At 43.5% G+C, this 22,652-nt stretch overlaps 1 protein-coding gene across 6 annotated transcripts in view; it reads left to right on the top strand.

The window, feature by feature from the left end:
- The window catches only part of KPNA3 (karyopherin subunit alpha 3), a 118,779-nt gene that overhangs the window by 74,725 nt on the left and 21,402 nt on the right, over positions 1 to 22,652 (top strand). For all 6 annotated transcript variants that reach the window (XM_059730964.1, XM_006268326.4, XM_014604811.3 and 3 more), the window contains 8 exons: positions 3,129 to 3,218; positions 3,479 to 3,508; positions 3,599 to 3,651; positions 3,738 to 3,833; positions 10,673 to 10,758; positions 19,991 to 20,077; positions 20,464 to 20,633; positions 21,167 to 21,211. In XM_059730964.1, the coding sequence (XP_059586947.1) occupies positions 3,129 to 3,218; positions 3,479 to 3,508; positions 3,599 to 3,651; positions 3,738 to 3,833; positions 10,673 to 10,758; positions 19,991 to 20,077; positions 20,464 to 20,633; positions 21,167 to 21,211 (657 nt within the window). The remainder of the gene's footprint in view (positions 1 to 3,128; positions 3,219 to 3,478; positions 3,509 to 3,598; positions 3,652 to 3,737; positions 3,834 to 10,672; positions 10,759 to 19,990; positions 20,078 to 20,463; positions 20,634 to 21,166; positions 21,212 to 22,652) is intronic.

The following is a 22,652-nucleotide window of genomic DNA, read 5'->3' as shown; positions in this document are numbered from 1 at the left end:
CCATGTGTGTGTGTGTTGCCAGCTCTCTTGATTTCATACAGTAAAGTCATTCTGCTCCAGGAACGCTTGCTGATTGCACTTTTTTCCCAGTCTTTTCAAACCCAAAAGATCTAATACCATATTTTGTGCCCCTTATCCCTGACCATGTAACTCCCTCTTGGTCTTCAGTCTCCTCTGTTCCTCCTGCATCCTTAGGGTTGTTCCGTTCTCCTATGCCAGGTCTGGGAGTGCAGCTGCAGCAGGGTCATCTCCATATTTCCTGGTCTACAGACAGCCCTTGGGGAAGCAGGACAGCTGCATGGATTTTTCACAGCTTTGCCCTCACCGGGCTAGTGTTGCATGCTTGGAGGCCAGAGGAGCTGAAAGTTGCTCCCTCTTTCACAGGGGAGGGGGAGGGAGAGAGGGAACATAGCTGTTCTTAGCTGCTGGCCTCTTGCTGCTCACTTCTCTTTCCCTTTTATGCAAATATTGCTACTTTTCCTCTGAAGAATAAAGAATTATAGAAAATTAGGGTTGGAAGGGACTTTAGGAGGTCATCTAATCCAACCCCCTGCTCAAAGCAGGACCATCCCCAACGAGATTATTCCAGCTAGGGCTTTGTTGAGTTGGGCCTTAAACCACAAGGATGGAGATTCCACCACCTCTCCAGGTAACTTGTTCCAGTGCTTCACCATCCTCCTGGTGAAACACTTTTTCCTGATGTCCAACCTAAACTTCCTTTCTGCAACTTGAGAGCATTGCTCCTTGTTCAGTCATCTGCCACCACTGAGAAGAGTCCAGCTCCATCAGCTTTTGAACCCTGCTTCAGGTAGTTGAAGGCTGCTATCAGATCCCTCCCTCTCACTTTTTTCTTCTGCAGACCAAATAAGTCCAGTTTCCCCAGCCTCTCCCCAGAAGTCATATGCCCCAACCCCCAATTCTGGAGAAGATATTGCCTTCTGGCTTCTGCCACAGTTCTTATTTCCTTGTATTTTCCCAGAATGGTAGGAAGTGGAGATACCAGCCATTAGAGGGTTCCCACATCCCCCCGCCAGAGCTAGAAACCATAGCAAGGTTTAGAGTTTCTTGCATGTTCATGTGACTGGCTTCAGCAGAAGTCAAAATTACATTGCTTGTGATAAAATTGAAAGTGGGTAAAAACTGAGTTTAGGTTCTTGGCTAAAAATGGAAAAGGGATGGCCTCACAATTTGATGGCAGTCCGAGTTTGATTGAGCTTTGATTCCCTAAACTTGAGAGAATAATTTTCTTCATTGTAGTTTGGACAGAAATTAAATCATCATAGGTTTGTGGAGACTGATCTGAGTTGTTAGACACAGGTATTGTAATGGGTATGGCACTGTCTGGTTCCTATAGTAGAATACAGATCTTTTCAGCAGTTGTATAAGAAACTGTCAACAAAAATAAGTATGGGTCCCTTACTATGACATTCTAATGTACAGAGCTTGCTTCAGAGCTTTTGTGGTATTTTAGGTTGACTAAATCCTGGTCTGAAAAGCGTCCACGTACTTCCATTTCTGATATATTGTTTTGTTCATTTTTCAACTTAAAGTGCCATTCTTATTTAAATATTATGTAAGCAGTTCTTCAGTTGAAGGGAGAGGGAATTGACCTCATGTTCTAATGTAAAACTCAAACATAAGAGAGTCTCTTCCAACTTAATATCATTTAGAATCATCTGTATGTATTCTAAAGGGACTCTTGAGGTAGGCTCACAGTATTCAGTAGTGTTTATATATACCAGGTGATTGTTTGGGAGAAAGAAGGGGAGTGGATCATCTTTTTGAACATTGATCATGCAAATCAACTCAAATATTTTACCTAAATTCAAGATGGAAATGTATAGTTCAGTTTTGGGAAACTAATTAAACTTTGTATTCAGCTATAGATACTTATCTCCTATTTCTTTTTTTGAATAATTGCTTAAACCCCTAGCATGCATTGAGGTAAGATAAGTACTAAATCTACAATTTAAAAAGAGCTAATTTTTTAATGAAAAAGAAAACCATTGAAATGACAAAGTACATTCCCCAAGAACAGTCAAATCCTTATGAGATTTTTATTTCTTTTTGGTAGGAAAGTTATAAAATTATGGTGTATCCTGATTTAAGCGCACGCTTGTGGGTGCTTTAACATTGAAATTTGAACTTTAAGCAGCTCCTCTGACTAGTTACTAAATAAAGTACTAAGTTTCAGGGTGCCATGTTATAAGTAGAAACAGTTGTTAATACTACAGTGACTGGGGTTTATTATAAATGTTGGTCTGTTGGCATATGTTTGTGTACACATAGGATTAAAATAGATGTAACGTGGATATTCGAGGCAGCTTGAAGTAGTGTTGTTTACAAACTAATTTTAGTAGCCTTATTTCACTAGGTCATCATTCATTTCTAATGCAGTGTTAAATGTGAATATCCAAGTACAGCTATGTGAGCTATAAATTCACATAGAGTTTTAACAGTTACACCAAAAGGGCATGTCCTTGTGAGCATGTACATGTGGTTTGCAGCACCTTGGAGCAGTTTGAAGTGCCACAAACCACATGCGGTGCATGTGCACCTGTTTTCCATGCTGCTAACTTGCAGCGCAGCAGGGCTTGAGTGAGTTTGTTTGTTTGTTTGTTTGTTTGTTTGTTTGTTTTTGACACTGGGAGATCCTAGTGTCCAAAAAACCCACCACTAAAAACAACTGTGTGGCGCGTGTGGCTGCAGCGTGTGCCGCAAGGAAAGGAGCCTGGCACCTGGGCTGGCCCCAGCCTCCCCTTCCCTAGCTGGGTCACTTTGCTGCACACTGGAGCAGCATATATTTGTGCCACTGTTATTTGCCTCTTGGGAAACGTGCACCCCTGCAAGTGCGTGCTCTTGGGGACCCGTCCAAAGTGTTTAATATCCATCCTCGTATAACCTATTGCACTTTCTTTTTCAGTAATTCCCTAGCTCTGTGGTTACACGTGTGTTTAAATGCATCTTAATTTCAAACCAAAAAAATGATTTATAGTTGTCTTGCTATAAAATCAAAATCAATCTGAAGTTATAAATACCTTTTTGAAAGCAATCGTATCTAAATTACTTGATGGTATCAGTTTGATTATTCTGTACTGATGAGCATTAAAGTGTCTTTTTTTTTTCAGAACAAAAGAGATGAACATCTTTTGAAAAAAAGAAATGTTCCCCAAGAAGAAAGTTTAGAAGACTCTGATGTTGATGCTGACTTCAAAGCAGTAAGTTGCTTGATTCTGCTTTAAAAATGTAATGGGTAGAAAACTTTTGTTCTTTATTCATTCATTTGAATGATTTGAGTTTTATATTCAGTTACAAAAGTATGAAATTGGTCACAAAGCAAATATGAAAGGGCATAATGCCACTGAAGTTAAGGTAGTTCCACTATACATCAGTGCTCAAATGTTTGTTCTAAAAAGTTTTAATATTAACTTAACATTAATCTTCCTGTTGCTAAGTAATCTTTCTCTTTTTTTTCAAGCAAAATGTAACACTAGAAGCTATATTGCAGGTATGTTGAGTTATATATCTTCATTTTTTTTAAATTAGCACTTAATGCCAATTTTGAGGTTTTTTGAAGATTTTTACTGTTACATTACAGAATGCTACAAGCGATAACCCTGTAATCCAGCTGAGTGCTGTACAAGCTGCAAGGTAAAGAAAAAACAGTATGCATACTACTTACAAAAATGTTCTTTGGTTTAAGTTATTTATTCATCTGCCATATTTTAATTTTACAGAAAATTGTTGTCTAGTGACAGAAATCCACCTATTGATGACTTAATAAAATCTGGAATTTTGCCAATCCTGGTAAAATGCCTAGAAAGGGATGATAAGTAAGTATATGGTTTAAATTTCCTCCTTTCATCAGTTTCTGTGATTTAAAAGCCAGTCTAATATTTAATATATATATAATTATGGTCTAGAGCCGATGTAGTCTGTGGCATAGTGGGACCAAATTCCACAGCAGTATTTTTTCTATCTCTGTGAAAATCTGTTTGCTTTTTTCACCTTGCATGTGTACAGCTGTGATTGATATGGCTGAAGGGACCTCATGAAGCAATCTTGTCCAACCCCCTGCTCAAAGCAGGACAGTCCCCAACTATATCTTAGCCAAGGCTTTGTCTACCCAGCTCTTAAAAACCTCAAAGATTTGAGATTCCACAGGCTGTCTGGGTTCCAGTACTTTACTGCCTGTCTAGTAAGAGAGTTTTTTGTACTATCTAACCAAAACTTCACCCATTTCAACTTGAGACCAGGCTCTTTGTTCTGTCATCTGCCACTGCTGAGAACAGTCTAGCTCCATCCTCTTTGCAACCACCCTTTAGGTAGTTGAAGGCTGCTATTTAATCCCCTCTGTCATCTCTTCTCCAGATTAAATAAAACCAGTTCCCTCGGCTTCTCCTCAGAAGTCATGTGTCCCAACCCTCTAAATATTTTTGTTGCCCTTTGTTGGACTCTTACCAATTTGTCCACATCCTGTTTGTAGCAAGGTGCCCAAAACTGGACACAGTACTCCAGATGTGCCTCACTAGTGCTGAATAGAAGGGGAATAATCACTTCCCTCAATCTGCTGACAACACTCCTACTAAGGCAGCCCAGTGTGCCATTAGCCATCTTCACAACAAGGGCACACTGTTGGGTCATATTCAGCTTATTGTCCTCTGTAACTCCCAGATCTTTTTCTGCAGAGCCGTTGCTTAGCCAGTTAACCCCCAGCCTGTACCAGTGCATGAAATTTGTCTTTCCCAGGTGCAGGACTTTGCACTTGTCCTTATTAAACCTTATGAGATTTCTTTTGGTCCAGTCATCCAATTTGTCAAGGTCTCTTTGAATCCTAGCCCTACCCTCCAGCATATCTACTACTCTACCCAGTATGGTGTCATCTGCAAACCTGCTAAGAGTGCACTCCATCCCATCTTCCAGATTGTTGATGAAGGTATCAAACAAAACCAGTCCCAGAACCGACCCTTGGGGCACTCAGCTTGACGCCAGCTGCCAACTAGACATCAAGCTATTGATTACTGCCCTTTTTAAGGATGACAATCCAGCCAGGTTTCTATCCACCTTACAGATGGTTCATCCAACCCATACTTTCTTAACTTGCTTGTGAGAATTATATGGTTTCCTGCAACAAAAGCCTTATTAAAGTCAAGGTGTATCACATCCACTTCTATATCCAGAGAGCCAGTCATCTCATCATAGGAGACAGTCAGGTTGGTCCAGCATGACTTGCCCTTGGTGAATCCATGCTGACTGTTCCTAATCACCACCTTCTCTTCCAAGTGCTTAGGAATGGATTCCTTGAGAACATGTTCCATGGTTTTTCCAGGAACTGAGGTGAGGCTGATCTGTCTGTAGTTCTCTGGATCCTTCTCCTTCCATTCCTTAAAGATGGGCACCGTATTTGCCCTTTTCCAATAGTCTGGGACCTCTCCCAATCACCACCAGTTTTAAAAGATAACGGTTGGCAGTTTTGCAATCACATTAGCCAACTCCCTTAGCACCCTTGGGCACATCGTGTCCATCCCCATGGACTTGTACACATCCACTTTTTCTGAATGGTCCCTAACCTGTTCTATCACCAATGTTGGCTGCTCACCTCCTCTCCAAACTGCTACCAGGTGCAGTAGTCTGGGAGCTGACCTTGCCTGTGAAGACTGAGGTAATATTATGGGTATAACCGAGATCATGAATATAAAACCCAGTCCAGTGGGTGGCGAATTGGCTAGAGGGTCGCACCCAGAGAGTCGTGGTGGATGGGTCGGTTTCGACCTGGAAGGGTGGGGGCAGTGGGGTCCCGCAGGGCTCGGTCCTGGGACCGATACTCTTTAATGTCTTCATCAGCGACTTGGACAAGGGAGTGAAATGTACTCTGTCCAAGTTTGCAGATGACACAAAGCTATGGGGAGAAGTGGACACGCCGGAGGGCAGGGAACAGCTGCAAGCAGACCTGGACAGGTTGGACAAGTGGGCAGAAAACAACAGAATGCAGTTCAACAAGGAGAAATACAAAGTGCTGCACCTAGGGAGGAAAAATGTCCGACACACCTACAGCCTAGGGAATGACCTGCTGGGTGGCATGGAAGTGGAAAGGGATCTTGGAGTCCTAGTGGACTCCAAGATGAACATGAGTCGTCAGTGTGACGAAGCCATCAGAAAAACCAATGGCACCTATCGTGCATCAGCAGTTGCATGACGAATAGGTCCAAGGAGGTGATACTTCCCCTCTATCGGGCGCTGGTCAGACCGCAGTTGGAGTACTGTGTGCAATTCTGGGCGCCACACTTCAAGAGGGATGCAGATAACCTGGAGAGAATCCAGAGAAGGGCCACTTGTATGGTTAAGGGCCTGCAGACCAAGCCCTACGAGGAGAGACTAGAGAACCTGGACCTTTTCAGCCTCCGCAAGAGAAGGTTGAGAGGCGACCTTGTGGCTGCCTATAAGTTAATCACGGGGGCACAGAAGGGAATTGGTGAGGATTTATTCACCAAGGCGCCCCCAGGGGTTACAAGAAATAATGGCCACAAGCTAGCAGAGAGCAGATTTAGATTGGACATTAGGAAGAACTTCTTCACAGAGTGGCCAAGGTCTGGAACGGGCTCCCAAGGTAGGTGGTGCTCTCCCCTACCCTGGGGGTCTTCAAGAGGCGGTTAGATAGACATCTAGCTGGGGTCATCTAGACCCAGCACTCTTCCCTGCCTATGCAGGGGGTCGGACTCGATGATCTATTGAAGTCCCTTCCGACCCTAACATCTATGAAAACCTGTCAGCTATTTTTGAGAATGGTTTGTTTTTGTTTTTGTTTTTTCTTTCTGTGCTGTCCAGGCAGCCTGTCTGGAGGATTTTTTTCTAGCATTGTTCTATAGGCAGCTCAACTTGGAAACCTCCCTCCCTCTATCTCCCTCACTTCCCGTCTCCCTTCTCCCAGACTTGCACATCCTTCGTATCTGCCAAAGAAAGGGGGCTGCATACTTTTTCAGGCTTTCTTAACTTCCAAATCTATGCTTCTGACTCCCTTAGTTCTTCCTACAAAAAGCAAGGCAGTGACACCATAGAGACTAACTAATTCAGAGAGACTTTAAGCTTGTGTAAGCAAGCTTGCTTTATCATATGCTATAAATGGACCTGTAGAATCTGCTTTGCTGTGCCTTCTGAATTCAAATTAACATAACTAATCTTAAATAAACATAACTAAACAATAACATCTCTTACTGCAAGTTGCATTTCATTTCTTCTTCTACATCTCCAGGCTGCCTGGTTCAGTAACTTACTATACAGTAAGTATGCACTGTAGTCTGACTCCTCCTTGTGGGGAGAGCAGGAGAGAGCAAGAAGCAGCTGCAGGCAAGTCCCAGTAGGGCAGGGGTTCAGAAAACATTTGGCATGTGGCCACCACAGTTCTGTGGCTGTGGACCATGGTGTATACACACTGCTCGCTTAACAACCACTTATAAAAGTGCTTAGTAGTGACATAATCAGAGTTGTATTCTAAAATGGGGCATACGTTTCAGTTTTTCTCTAAAAGTAGGTGACCCAGGCATGTGAAATTTCCCACAGTTAAAAATTTCATATCCTTTGAATTTTCTGTGTAGCTTCCTATGTATGTTTTTTTTTCTTCGTACATTTTTAATATAAAGTCTTTTGAAATGGGCAGAATTCTTTTTGGGAAATTCTTTTCATTGTTGACTTGATGTATTGATCTTGGTATGGCTAGATGCTGAATAAATGTTTTTTGTTAATTAAAGTTAGATTTAGAGTCGCTTTCAGCTGTTGTTCATGTTCTTAAAATTTGTGCTGCTTTCACAAATCTGATAGCTGGGCAGGGGAATAGGGTGTGCAGAAGCCTGATGGTGTAATGCTGCATTTACATAAAACCTTTTCCAGGAACTACAGATTTGTTGGGTAAACCCTTTGTATGATAAAAATACATCAACAGAGAAGGGTTGGTGAATATAGTCTTCTCTGTTGGCAGATACTTTTCTGTCCTTCCTGGGTCTGCATAGCCCACTCCTTTTCTAGGCCATCCCTGAACAGTAAAATGTCTAGGAAATGAACACACACAAATCTCAGTGAAGCAGTCGGGGTCACAACTCATTCAACATAAACCCACTAATGCTGGAAATCAAAAATAAAGCCATTTAACAGTATGTACGTTCTACTTCTCTACCCAAAGCAAGCCTCTTACTTTTACCACAGCTGCCATAAACTACAGACAATGTGCTATAACTTTCATTCTGCCTCCTTTTGTGTAAGTGCTAACCGCAGAACAGTCCTTTATCTAAATACTGTGTCTTATTATATCATGCTTATGCTATATTCAGTGTGTATGGTTTTAGATTATGGGTATCCTTTCCTAACACTTGCAATATTTCTTATTAATCTAGAGCCTGTTGAACAAGGTGTAGTCCCCTGCCTTTTTAGGTTGAGTTGTGACAGGAGCAGCATCCACTAACCTCATTCCCATTCCAGTGCTGGCATGAAACACTAAGTAATGCGTTTTCAACACCACTTCAGTGGGATATAAGGCCAGATGGATCCAGTTAGTAGCAGTTATGGTTAGTGACTGTTGATACATGGCTGTGAAATGGTATGAAAACAGCAGAATCCCTTACCATTAACTTGAGGGCACTACCACTTGTGTATGTACCTATGGACATCTTGGGGTGGGGGGGGTGAAGGCTTTACTCCATATCCATGCTTCATGGCAACTGTTTATCTGAATGTTCATAACCTGGGGTAAGCAGAAGCTAGGCCAGTATAACTTAGACCTCAGTGAAAGAAATTGGATTTCATGAGATCTTAACAAGGGCAGCAGAGGTCAAATGTTTTAGTGGTTTTCCTCATTTTTGCTCCCTGAACATTGCAGCGGCAACACCCTCAGTTCTTGGAAAGGTAATGGGAAACTGCATTGTGAAACCAAATGATTACTTGAATTAGGCACTATATGGAGTTCTGTTGTCTTGTCTTATCTTTGCGGTTACAAGCATAGTTGTTGATACACCAAAAATGTACCTTATTAGGAGAAATATTGCAGTTAGTGGTGCACTAAAAGACTTTTTGGGCCAATACCAATAGCCAATGATTAACGAGCCATGTCAGTGGATACCAATCCAATTGTCGATATGCAGCCCAGCAGCTTGGAGAACAGTATCTGGCTAGTAGGTCTGTTGGTGGTTTGGGTGGGGGAGGGGAAGGAATGTGGTGGGGGCAGATCCAGGCCCCTGCAGTGAGTGGGGCAGGGGCAGGTGCTGCTCAGCCAGGGCTGGGTGTGGGATGGAGTGGTGCGGGGTGGGGGAGGGGCAGGTCCCACTGTTGTGTATACCCCAGGGGAGCCATGGGGGTCATGTACCCCCTGGATCTGTGTGCAGGGTGAGAGCAGACTGCCACTGTGTGCTTGGGGTCAGGGGTTGCACCATCCTCTTCTGGGTGGGGTGCCTGGCCTGGAGCTGTGCTTGGGGTGGGCAGTGACACTAAGAGGGGTGGCTATGGCAGAGGGGGAGGTGGGAGGGATACAGCCACCCCAAAATTCACTGTAGCCCCCTCTACCAGCATCACTGCTGCCCAGCCTGAGCGCTGCCCTGCCCCCCCCCCCCTTGCTAGGAAGAGTCTGGTGTTGTTCATGGCCCCAGCCCACAGTGGCAGCCTGCCCTTGCCTTGCTTACAGATCCAAGGGGCACATGCTCCCCATGCCTCCACTTGGGGTGTGCATGCAGCAGTGGGATCTGCCCTCCTGGACGAGCCTCTTGCAGCTTCATCCTGTGTCATGCCCTGCCCTGCCCTGGATAGGCAGTGCTTGCCCCAGCCCCACTCTCTCCCACACTGCAGGAGCCTCAATCTGCGCCCCCCTTCTTTCTCCCTGCCCCTTCCCCCCAAACAGACTTACCAGCCAGATGCCGCTCTCCAAGCTGCTGGGCTGACCAAGTGCATGCTGAGGCAGCGCACGCGCACACAGCATTTATCGGCAACATTATTGGCCACATTAGCCAAAAAAAGCCGAATACCGATAATATCTGTTTTCCTTTTATTGGTGCCGATACGGTATGGACTGATGTATCAGTGCACCTCTAATTGCAGTTGTTAAAAAGTACGTAAGATATGCTTTCAGAGTTTGGGAATGAACACCCACACTGTAGTTCCATTGGTCAGTTAGACATCTCTTCATGTGATGGGCACCTGGACCTCTTGCTATATCAAAGTCAAAGGTCCTCCCAAACACATTGGGCTCATGTGGTTATGTGCTAGCAGTTTCTGTAGCCAATTGTGCATGAGAGGGATGTGGCTAGCACCCTTGACACCTCTCTTTTCTCCCCCCCCACCTGAATCAGTTTTTTGTTTTGCAGCAGTCAGCTTCTGTAACTGATAAGGCTTTAGGAAATACCATATTTTTATTTTTTTCAGTTCCGATCTTCTAATGGTTATCCCCCTAGAAAAGACTAGGTTTAGACTAATTTTGTATAAAGCTTGTCTTTGTTTTTCTTCATTCTTGTTCCCCTAACTTTCTGCAGTTCCTCTGAAATCTCTGCAGACTATTCTCACTTCTTGAAAATCATGCAGCATAGTGTACTGTAAGCATTTACAAGTAATAGCAATAGAAGTCACCTTGTAAATCGACGGAACACACTTAAGATTACCTCTTGACTCTTTAAAATTGTTTGTTTTTTGTTGTTTACAGTTCTTCGTTACAGTTTGAAGCTGCATGGGCATTGACTAACATAGCATCAGGCACTTCTGCACAGACCCAAGCTGTGGTACAGTCTAGTAAGTACTAAAAGTTGCTTATTCTTCAAGCGTGTCATGCAGTGATGAAAGAAAAGACATCCTTTGAATATAAAGTTTTTATATTAAAACTACTGAAGAATAAATTATTATTTCTAGCATCTTTCTACCAGAGATCTGGCTGTTCTTTGCAACTCAGAAGCTATTTGCCAGCAATTATTTAAAATGAAGAAATTCTAGCTTGAATTGGTTACCATCTTTACTTTCCTTACTGGATTCAAGTTATACTGTGAGCATCATAGAAAGTGTTGATTCTTTGTCATTCTTTGGTTGATTTCCTAAATTAAGTGCTAGTGTTCTCCATATGTGTAGAACCAAGAGGCTCAATGAGCAGTTCTTTGAGTACTTGTCCATGTGCATATTCCATTGTAGGTGCATATGCACCTCTGGTATTTTACCATATCAATACCCATACAGCGCACATGCACCTTCCTCTCTGAAGCTGTGCAGCAAGGGTAGGAGGAGTTGCCGCTGGATGTGCAGGGAGCAGAGGAGTATTTGGGTGGCTGCAGCTGCCCCAGAAGCAGCCCCCAGGGAAGCTGTGCATGCTAGCCTGGTGGGGATGAGCGGTGCAGGCTGCCTCGGGCAGGAGTGGGCGGGTCTTGGCCCTGTGTGGACCCACAGGCCAAATCCAATAAGTTGGCTAGATCCAGCCAGTGGGCCATATTTCGCTCACTCCTGCATAAAGGGTGGTGCACATTTCCTGCTCCTCAGCTGTCCTCTCAGCTGCCTTGGCTGAAATAGGTGAGGTTCTGCAGTGTATTCCAGACCACAGGCTTGGTCTATGGCTGTTTTTGAGAATTTGCCTGTTCTCTTCTCCCTTCTGCTTTTATAATTTTTTTTAGTTTACTTTTCTCTTTCTTTTTGTTTGTATCTGCCATTTTTCAGTAAGGCCTGAAACTTTGCTAGTCTATACCACATGGTTTCTCTGAGTGAGGCTTTTTTTTTTTGCCTTTCTTCCAACAGTTGGCATAACTTCATCTGAGCTCAGTTTCAAGATATGTCTGTCTTGCGATAGGCTTGGACTTACTATGGACATATTGGCCTTGTCTACGTGAGATGCTGACTGCACAGCAGCATCATGTGGCAAAAACTGTGATGCAATGGTACTGCTTAGTAATATTAGGCTACTGCACAGTCAGCGTCACAAAAAAGGCATTCCTTGATACTACTGGACAGTAAGTCAGGTTACTATGCAGTCATTCAGTACTTGTTCATACAACTATTAAATGACTGTGCAGTAACAGCGGTGTAGTCAGCATCTCATGTATACATGGCCACTAAATACTTTTATTTTACATGGGAAATGAGCTCTTTGCACATTTATCATTTTCCCTTGGGCTTGGAAAGACTGACTAGACTCCAGGCTTATCTCTGGGTTGGCTTCTGACCCTGGAAGGTGGTGGGACTTATTTGGGTGCAGACTGTCCAGAGATGTAAATTCCCTTTTGAGAAGATCATCTTCCAGGGAGTTGCAGGGTCAGTGATGGTTCTAGGGGAGACCCTGGGCCTGGGACACCTTGAGGAAGATTTGTTTTGCCCTCATCTCACTCCTCTGAGATTTGCAAGCCCACATGTTAATCCTGATGAGACCCTGGTGCATTTCAGCATTCCTGCCTGGTGTCAGAAAAGCTACATTTTCAGTACTTAGAAAGCATAAAGCCAAGTGCTTAAGGCCTTACTTTGCTTTTCCTCCAATACCTAGCTGTCATCAAACCAACACTCTGGCACCACAGCTGGAGCCCTTGGTGCCAGTTACTGCACAAAAAAAGTGTCTCAACAACTCCCTGCCACTTGCTCTGGTCCAGTGTTTCCTATGATGATGCTGTGTTCAATTGTCAACATTAACTGCAGTCTTTGCTGCATTTCTTAGCCTCACAGGTACTGATCCTGGATCTGTCAGTGGGAACCATCAGTTGAAATCTTCATGTCTGACACTTCAGAAGACTTTGATTCTAATACACTAGCTCCCTTGCCATCCTGCTTGGGCTTTGGAACTCCCTTGGAAAGAAGAACTGGACCCCTGGATTCCCCTGTCACATCATGAATTTTGGTCTAGTTGCTGTAGGGACCTTCTTGGCTTTGTCCCTCACTCAAAGAAGAGATGGCAGTAGTCCATCTCAGAATCACAGGTCCTCTCTTCAGACCTGAGGTTTTGTCTCCCTGGAGCTAGGAGTACTCTCCAGAACTAGCTTTTTGGAGTGGAAGAGCTTCCTGATCTTAAATCGCCACCACCCTCCTCTACTGAAGGGATAGTCATCGCTTTTTTTGCACTGCAAGTGGACCTCCTCAGTGGTTTCCAGGACCTCATAAGGGATGGTGGCACAAGCTTTGGGGATTCCATTGAAAGAGATTGGCCTGTCACATAGCCTGGTGGATGTTTTGCATTGGTCTGCATTTAACAAAGCCACTCTTCCCACCAGTGAGGATCCAGCCAGGATAGTATGGCAAATATTGGTCTCCATTGCCCCAGTCATGCAGAATTTTGACTGATGGTATCAGTTTCCTTTCAGAGGTTCAGAATATTTCTACACATGTGCTGTCTTTCCTAATTGTAGCTGCAGGTAATGAGAAGGCGAGAATTTTGTAGTACTTGCTTGGGATGAAGTTTTTATTCCTCTGCTAGTCTGCAATTCAAGTTAGTTGTCAGACACCTATAAGCCAGTATAACTTCAGAATTTGTTTGGTTAGCACTCTTTGTTAAGAGGTTGCCTCCAGTTCTTGGGAAGTCTTTACTATGTTCCTTATAGGGAAATAGCTTGTTGCCAGAATTTCCCTACAAACTGCACTAAAGCAGCTGCACTTGAGTACTGGCCACAGTAAATGTCATGAGACAGTCTTTCTGGCTATACGGCTCTAGTTTCCCAAAGGATTTTTAGAATATGCTAGAATTGGCAGAGTTTTTCAGTTCCAAGAGAAGGCTGTATACATCCTCTAGAGCTATCTTCCATTCTTTGGAGGTTTATGCACTGACCCTAGAGAAGAAGTATACATACCAGCCTTTTCAGCTAGAGATCACCTCAGCATTTGCCTTCTGCTCTGCCCTTTCTATACCAGGGCACCTGAGAGTGAGCCAGCACTTTCACAAAAGGCAGTGTCCTTCATCACCACCTTCCTCCACTCACCATTTTCTAAGCAGTAGAGAAAACCTGTACTAGATAATCAAGAGGGGCAGTCCATTCCCCATGATTCCTTTTTTCTCTTTTTTTTGTTTTTGTTTTGTTTAGCTCTGCTTGGCCCTGTTCCAGCATGCTTGAGACCATATCATGGCAGGTCAGTGAGTCTTAGATACACATTGTGGCTGTTTTATACAATCTAGTTCAGCATGGTACCTGCTCCTTTTTCAGGGCTCCATCTAATGAGATTTTGCTTCAGCTTCATAACTTTGGATGCCATAGAAGGAACTGCTATACAGCAAAACAGAATTGAATTCTATGCTCATTACTCTGATCCCAAAAAACAAAGGAGGATAGCACTTGAGCATAGATTGAGCTCTTCTATCTGCAAGCTCAAGTTTAAGATGGCTTTGTTGGCCCCCATGATCCCTTGTCCTGGAATTGGTTCACCTCTCTTGGCCTTAAGAATGTGTCCTTTCATACTGTCATCACATCTTTAGACGTATAATATCTCCAGTTCATGGTAAGTCAGAACTATAAGATCTTCCCATTTGGACTGTCAGTGGCCCTCAACACCTTCACCAAGGTCCTTGTGATGGCGGTAGTAACCCATCTCCAAAGGTTGTCTTATATAGACAACTAACTAGCAAAAGACAGGGATGCTTTGAACTATTCTGTGCTTGTTCCACATCCTGGGCCTCATGGTGAGCTCCCAGATGTTGAAATAGCCCCAGTCCATGACTGGATTTCATGAAGGCTGTTGTAAATTGTTTCAGCCAGAGCCTACCTTCCTCAAGACTGATTGTTTGTAGTCCTGGCAGGACCTTATCATAGAGCTCAGGGTCAATTTCAGCAACTTGCCTGTCCATCCTGGATCATGTGACCTCTTCCATCTGTTTGATGTTACTGACTAGATTAGATTTTGGAAGCAGGCATACATGGTTAGAATCTGTCTCTTCTCTGGGAGAACATCTGGATACGGAAGTTATCCATTCACCTGCTTATCAGATCTGTTCTTCAGCATCTGCTGGGAGCAGGAGAGAGTTATTTCATCACAGCCATCATTTATCAAGTTTAGGGGCATGAGCAAACAGCCTTCATGTGCAGAATCTGGATCTTGAAGGGGTCATCCTGAAGAGAAGCTACATTTTAAATATCCAGAAACTCAGTGCGGTCCACAGGTTTGTCAAACATCTCTTCATCATTACAGGGCCTCATATGCAGTTTATGATGGACATTGCTGCAACCAAGTTTTATAACAAATAGGGAAAATGTATTCAACATCTGGAATTGGTGTGTTTATCACCAGGGATCTGGGTTTTCCATCTCCCACTGGAAAAAGGAGAAAAATGTGGATTTTCCCCTTTCATAAATTTCATAGATTTCATAGACAGTTGGGCTGGAAGGGACCCCATAGGATCGAGTCCAGCCCCCTGCCCCAGGGGCAGGAAGTCAGCCAGGGTCATAGGATCCTGGCAAGATAAGCATCCAAATGTGTCTTGAAGGCATTCAAAGTGGGTGCTTGAACCGCCTCTGGCGGCAGTCTTTTCCAAACCTTGGGGGCTCGGATAGTGATGTTCTTTCTTATGTCCAGCCTGAATCAGTCACAGTGGAGTTTGTGACCATTCGATCTTGTCATCCCTTGGGGGGGGCTCTGGTGAACAAACGTTCCCCCAGATCCTGATGAGCACCCCTGATAAACTTATAGGTGGCCACCAGATCACCCCTGAGCCTGCACTTTTCCAGGCTGAAGAGCCCCATGGCTCTCAGCCTCTCGTCATAAGGTCTGTTTTCCTGACCTCTGATCATGCACGTGGCTCTCCTCTGCACTCTCAAGCTTCTCCAAATCCTTTTTGAATTGTGGAGCCCAAAACTGGATGCAGTACTCCAACTGCAGCCTCACCAAGGCTGAGTACAGCAGGAGAATGACATCCTGGGATTTGCTTGAGAAGCATCTATGGATGCAAGCCAGTGTTTTGCTCACTTTACTAGCCGCAGCATCATGCTGAAGGCTCATGTTCATCTTGTGATCAACCATGACCCCCAAGTCCCTTTCACCTGTAGTGCTAACCAGTGTAGCATGCTTATAGGCTCAGTAGTGCTGCAGGTTTTTCCTCCCAAGGTGGAGAACCTTGCATTTTTCAGTGTTGAACACCATCAGGTTCTTGTCCGCCCATTTCATGAGTCTGTCCAGATCTGGCTGGAGCACCCTCCTATCCTCAGGTGTGGATGCTTTACCCCAGAGTTTGGTGTCGTCGGCGAACTTGGCCAGTCCACTTCTGACACCAATGTCCACATCATTGATGAAGATGTTAAATAGTATAGGCCCCAGGACAGAGGCTTGTGGGACCCCACTGGCCACAGCGCACCAAGACGATTGGCTCCCATCGACCACCACCCTCTGGGTCCTACCGCGGAGCCAATTCCCCAGCCAGCGGATCGTGGTGACGTCAAGGCTGCAGTTAGCCAGTTTAGCTAAGAGGTGATCTTGGGATACCAGATAAAAGGCTTTTTTGAAGTTGAGGTATACAATGTCAATCTCTTTCCCCCTTGTCCTGGTGACAAGTCACCTGGTCATAAAAGGAAATGAGATTGGTCAAGCAAAACCTACCCGCAACAAACCCATGCTGAGTATCCCTCAGGATATTGCCTTCAGCTAGTCTGTTAAGGATGGCCTCCTTGATAATCTTTTCCAAGACCTTCCCCATGATAGAGGTCAGGCTGATGGGCCTGTAGTTTGCCAGATCTACTTTCCTCCCTTTCTTGAAGATAGGCACGACATTGGCCCTCTTCCAGTCATAGGGCACTTTACCAGAGCGCCAAGAGTTCTCAAAGATCTGTGCCAGGAGCTGAACTATGATGCTTGCCAGCTCCCTGGGTACCCTTGGGTGTAACCCATCAGGGCCGGCTGACTCGAAGGTATCCAGCCTTTCTTTATCCAAAGAAAACACAGATTTCTCATTTTAACAGAAACCCATGGATTTTGGACTTTTCCAAACAGCTCTCTGCAGGTTGGCAGAGTTCCAGGTTGCAAGGGGCTGGGGGGAGCAGGAGGAGGACAGTAAGGCAGGGGGTGCCATGTGCGTGTATATTCACATGGCCACCAGCTAGCCTGGAGAGCAGCTCCCTCAGGTAAGTGGGGGAGGGGATTTGAGGCCCTCAGGGAGGGAGGGAGTTGGGCAGGACTGGGACTGCTGCCCAGCCAGGTGGTACATAGGGCTTGGGGCCCAGGGCTGGAATGCAGGGCCCCAGTAGGGAGCAGGATGGGCCTGCGGCGGGGTGGGGCTGGCTCCCTGCCACTGTGCGCACTCCCCGGGGGGCCCAGGGGGACCCATGCCCTCCAGATCTGTGTGCAGGGCAGGCGCAGACTTGGGCTCCCTGCCCTGCAGCCATCTCCCAGGGCCTCCGCAGCCCGGAAGGTGCAACCCAAGATTGCAGGCCACACAAGGGAAGCTGCTTACCGCTGCAAACTCTGGGATGCCCTGGCAAAGTGTCCTCTGCCCGTGCTGCCACAGCAAGGAGCACAACCCTGCGCCATTGCCCCCATTGCTGCTGTGCAGGTAGCGGACACCTCCAAGGCAGCATGGAGCTTGCAGCGGCAAGCAGCTTTCCCATCAGCCCAGCTGTGCCCTGTAGCGCTGAGTTGCATTCCCTGAGCTGAAGAGGCTCTGGGGTAGGGCAGGGAGCCCAAACCTGCAGTGGGCAGCCTGTCCCTGTCCCGCACACATTTCTGGGGGAGCCAGCCCCACCCCTCACCCAAGGCCAAGCCTGGACCTGCATTCTCTGAGCTAAGGAGGGAGGGGGAGCTCTGACTTTCCATGATAAAAAAACAAACAAACAAAAACCAAAAACCCAAAATCAAATACCAAAATGGATAGGTATTTAGAATTTATTTTATTATAGTGATTGAGGCACTAGTAGGCTTCCAAATTGCTTTAAAATTGTAAATATATCAAGAAAACATTGTGTTCAACTGATACCTATATATATAGTGGCCATTCAGTTTAATCACAGATTCTGGGGGGTTAATCAAAGAATTTACAGGTTTTTTTTTATATCAGAGTTTGTAATTTTTTTTTTTTATCAGGGAAGACCAGGATCCTTATTTATCACCAGACACCTGGAAGCAATGCACCTTCTGGGTCTTAAGAATACTTGAGTTAGATAGTCTTAGCAGGCTCTCCTTCACAAATGGGATATCAAGGATTTTGTCCTGTAGGCTAGCTGTATGATTGATGGCCATCTAGAGGCCAAAGAGCAAACACACATGAAGCGCGAGTACCAGATTAAGTAAATGGGATATACTTTAACTTTCTTCTGAGGTGAGGGTTCCCCTCTCTGCAGTTCTTTTGTGGTTGTACCCCTGGTTGATGTTGAAAGCTTATTGCTGACAGCTTGATTTTTAACTTTTTGCACAGCTGTATTTTACTGTATAATTATTTGCATTATGTACCTAATCCAAAGCCCATGGAAATCAGTGGAAATTCTCCTATTGACTTTGGTGGCTCATGAATCAGCCTTGATTTTGAATTTTACAAAAAAACTCTTCATGTTTTAATTTTAACATTTAAATGGTGAGTCTCACATGGTCATGTTATTGTTCAACTAGACAGATTTTTGCAAAACTGAATTAAGAGGGCAGCTACATACTTTCAGAACAGCCAGTACTAGATGTATAAAGTTAACTTTTTAAATCTGCATTAACTTGCAGAATGAAGTCAGAATTGCAGAGAAACAGCAAAATCTGAAGATCATGTCTACGGTTCTCATGTCTCTTGAGGTTAAACAGTTTTTCCACACAATTGTTCTTGCACAAATTACCCCACGAGACTATATTCCTTTGTCACGTTGGGCAGAAAAAGTACAGTGATTCTTTTTTCTTACAAAAAGAGCAAGACATGATGTCTAGATGCTCTTGATGTTATGCATGTTTGTTTTTCTCCTCAACTGCTAATTTTTCTTTTCCAAAATGTAGTACTGTCAAAGTAAGCTATTTTTCCTCTAGCTCTTATAGAAGAATTATGGATGCATTTTTTGAATCTAATATGAACTATTTACTTTAAGCCCCCCAACTACTGGAGGTTGGTTCTGTGTTCCAGTCAAGTTCCACAGTTGTAGTCTTGGTTGTCAAGAAAGGGATGCAGGAATATTCCATCAGAGTAGTAGAGCTGCCGGATCAGTGATACTGAATTTCACAGGCACTCGAGAAGGAATGTTTTTAAGTGCTGATATGCTGAATACCCTCTTAACTTAAAAAGGATACTGCTGTGTTACTAATCTTTAGGTAGTTTTATCAAATTCCTTTGCAGTTCACCTTAAGTGTGTATAATGTTTCCATTGATCTTGCTCATTCATGGCCTCCAATTATCTCATTCAATTACCAATAGTAATTGTGTCTTTTTTTACAATTTTGTTGCATATTATTCTATAAAAAATATACCTTAATTTCCGTAGCTTGAGTATTTTAGGATTTACAGAATACAGAGGGTAAAATGCGATCTTATTCATCAGTATATTAGTTGATTTTTAGTTTCTTTAACAGGTCTATAAGATAAAGTAAGATACTGAGCAAATAAATGAAAATAAGCTTCCCCTTCAAGAAATGAGCTGGATGAAGGGAAACAGGATAGCTTAGGGGAAGTACTACTGATATGGATTCTTTTTATCCCTGTGTCATCTGTTCAAATGCAACACAGTTTGTTGGTAAAATTAATCACCAACTAATAGCCAATTGGTCTCTGATGGGACTTGGCTGTCTTGCTTTGTAATACACACTTATATTAACTGAAATTGCTGGTAATGTAGAAGGCAGAGAGATTTGAGTTTTGACTATGTGGGGCAGCGAAGTTAGTGGTTACATGATGTGGCATTTCCTTCAGGTCTGGAATAAAACATGTTAAGAGTTTTAGATACAGTATTGTAGATGTAGATTGTAAGTGCATAGTGGTCAGATTAGTATTTTTTTAATCTTAATTATCAGCCACTATTACAAATTTAAATTATTAATGCTCTGTATAAGTATTTAATAACAGACCAAAATACTACATACTATTTCAACCATGTCCCACTAAAGCTAGTCCAATCTGTTCATTCTGTAGATGCAGTACCACTCTTTTTGAGACTGCTCCATTCACCACATCAGAATGTTTGTGAGCAAGCTGTTTGGGCTCTTGGAAATATTATAGGTAAGTGTTAACTGTATTTGTAAAATAATTTAAATTAAATCAGGGACCACTTAATTTTTTAATCTGACTTTTGAACATTGGCATTACCATATAAGACTATGTTTCCTCTAAATGCTATAATTTAATATAATATTTCACATGGCAAGAGTACATATTTACATACTTATTCTTATTTTTGAAGAGTTAGTAGCTTCACTTGCTATATGAAATTTTAATAGGATAAATTTGTGCCTCCTATAATTTTATTTAACAGCAACTTCTGGTACCAGATTACTGATGAGGAAACATAGAATTTCAGTATCCCAACCTAAATCATTGCATACATTTCAAGGTTTCCCATCTTGAATGTAATTTTTTTTTTTTTTAAACAATTTTCATTTCTGTAGGTGATGGTCCTCAGTGTAGAGATTATGTCATATCACTGGGAGTTGTCAAACCTCTTCTGTCCTTCATCAATCCCTCCATTCCCATCACCTTCCTTCGGAACGTCACATGGGTCATAGTAAATCTCTGCAGGAATAAGGACCCCCCACCGCCTATGGAGACAGTTCAGGAGGTAAATAAAGAATTATAATGGCACACACAACTTTTATACCTTAATTTTGGGTTAGGAGCCAAATCTTTCATGTGGATACGTGAACTAAAACTTTCATAAATGTGTATGGCACTACCTGGTTGTTAATTTTAATTGTTACATATGAGAGTGGATACTGGTTACCTAATCTTTAACCTGAATTACAGTAAAGTTGTCAAAAAAATTGAAAGCTGTAGAATGTGTTTACTTGTGCAGTTATTTATTCAGTAGTTTCAGACTTGCACCAAACAAAAGACTACTACAAACATGGTTCTGTACATACAAGTAATTATTCAAATCAAATTACTTTCAGTGAAGTAGAATGTAAGTAAACTAGTAATCCTAGAAATTTACAAAGCATTTGGGGATACTTATTAATTCTGTGCTTATTTTTAGTGTATTTGGTAATTTAACATCAGCTCTCACAAGTAGCTGGGGAGATCACTGTAATTGTCCAAGTAGTGGCTTTTTCTGCATGGAGAAATGGCACTAAATTTTGTGAACTTTTTTTCCAGATTTTGCCAGCGCTGTGTGTTCTCATATACCATACAGATATAAATGTAAGTAAAAATGAAAGTGTTGTCCTACATTATAGGCACTTTTTTTTTTTTATTCTGGGGGTGCAGTTTGCACCAGAGTTTATTGCTTCCAAGTGCAGCATTTACACATGCACTGGGGACTGCAGCACGTTTTGCTGAGGCAGAGCAGCCCTGCTGGCAGGGGGCCCAAGTTGTCAGTGTGCCATCCTGAAGCTGCTCTGCCCCAGCTCAACATGCTGCACAGGGCCTGGCTCTGGGGCCTTGTGCTTAGCCACAGTTGTGCAGCTTGGCCTAGGCTCCTTGAAAATGGCCAAGGCTAGGAACAGTGGATATACTTCAAAAGGAGAACTGGAAAATGGTCTGGGTAACGTCTAGCCCAGTGGTGGCCAACATTTTTGGTAGGCATGTCACATGAGTCCTGCACCCTCCCCAAGTGCCACTCCAGTCTTGTTCCCCTGCCTGATTTGCTGCTCTGTTTTCTGCTTCCTGTTCTATCTGCCACTGTAGTGCTTGTTCCTTCACTGATCTTGTGTGTGCCCCACACAGAAGCTGCCTATGCCACTCGTGGCATGTGTACCGCAGGTTGGTCCCTTTCCCCTAGCCCCTGCTCTGTCGCTTGGAAGCAAGAGATACAGGTTCAGATATCTTTCTGGGTGAAGGGGGCCTGTTAGCCAGGTCTCCTGCTCCTCAAGTGCCCTATAGGGCCAAAACATCATAAGGCTTCCTACCTGGTAGTCATGATTATTCTGCAACTAAAATTTTGGGACTTACCTGCCTTTATGTGAGTATCTGGGCAATCCTGTTCTTACACCTGTAACAGCCCCTATTAGCCATCCTCTTCAGAATTTGAATACCAAACCTTCATCACTGTAGCACAGACTTCAGCCACAGGCTTAACTGGCAGTAAGAGGGCTTTATTTAAGGGCTTTACAGAAGAAAATAAGAAATGCCATTTGCTAGTTCAGACCATAGGTCCATCTAGCCCAGGATCCTCTCTGTCACAGTGGCAAAGTGTGGATGCTGAGGAGAAAGGTGAAAAGGGTTTGTCCAGAATTATGTGCAGTGTGAAAAAGAACATCGTTTTATTAGTTTTAAACCTACTATCTAATAGTTTGATTATTTTATTTTATTTTTTTTACGTCCCAATTCTAGTATTGAGACATCCATAGAATCAAAGAGAAGTAGGGGTGGAAGGGACCTCGAGAGGTCATCTAGTCCAGCCTGTGCCTGAGGCAGGATCATCCCCATCAAAGCCATCTATACAAATCCATTATCTAACCTCTTAGCAGCCGCATATACATGAAGATCTCTTAAACCCACCAATTCCAAGATTTAAATCTAGACATCCCACTTGGAGAACATCAGTTCAACTTGAGGAAGACTTATTTAACCTCCAAGATGCCTGGATGCGAGATTGGCTCAATTTCCCCCCCAATACAGAAATTATCATTACAACTTCCAC

Source organism: Alligator mississippiensis, chromosome 1, assembly GCF_030867095.1.
Source record: "Alligator mississippiensis isolate rAllMis1 chromosome 1, rAllMis1, whole genome shotgun sequence".
NCBI lineage: Eukaryota > Metazoa > Chordata > Crocodylia > Alligatoridae > Alligator > Alligator mississippiensis.
Note: the sequence above shows the minus strand (reverse complement) of the source record. Positions and strands in the feature narration are given on the sequence as shown.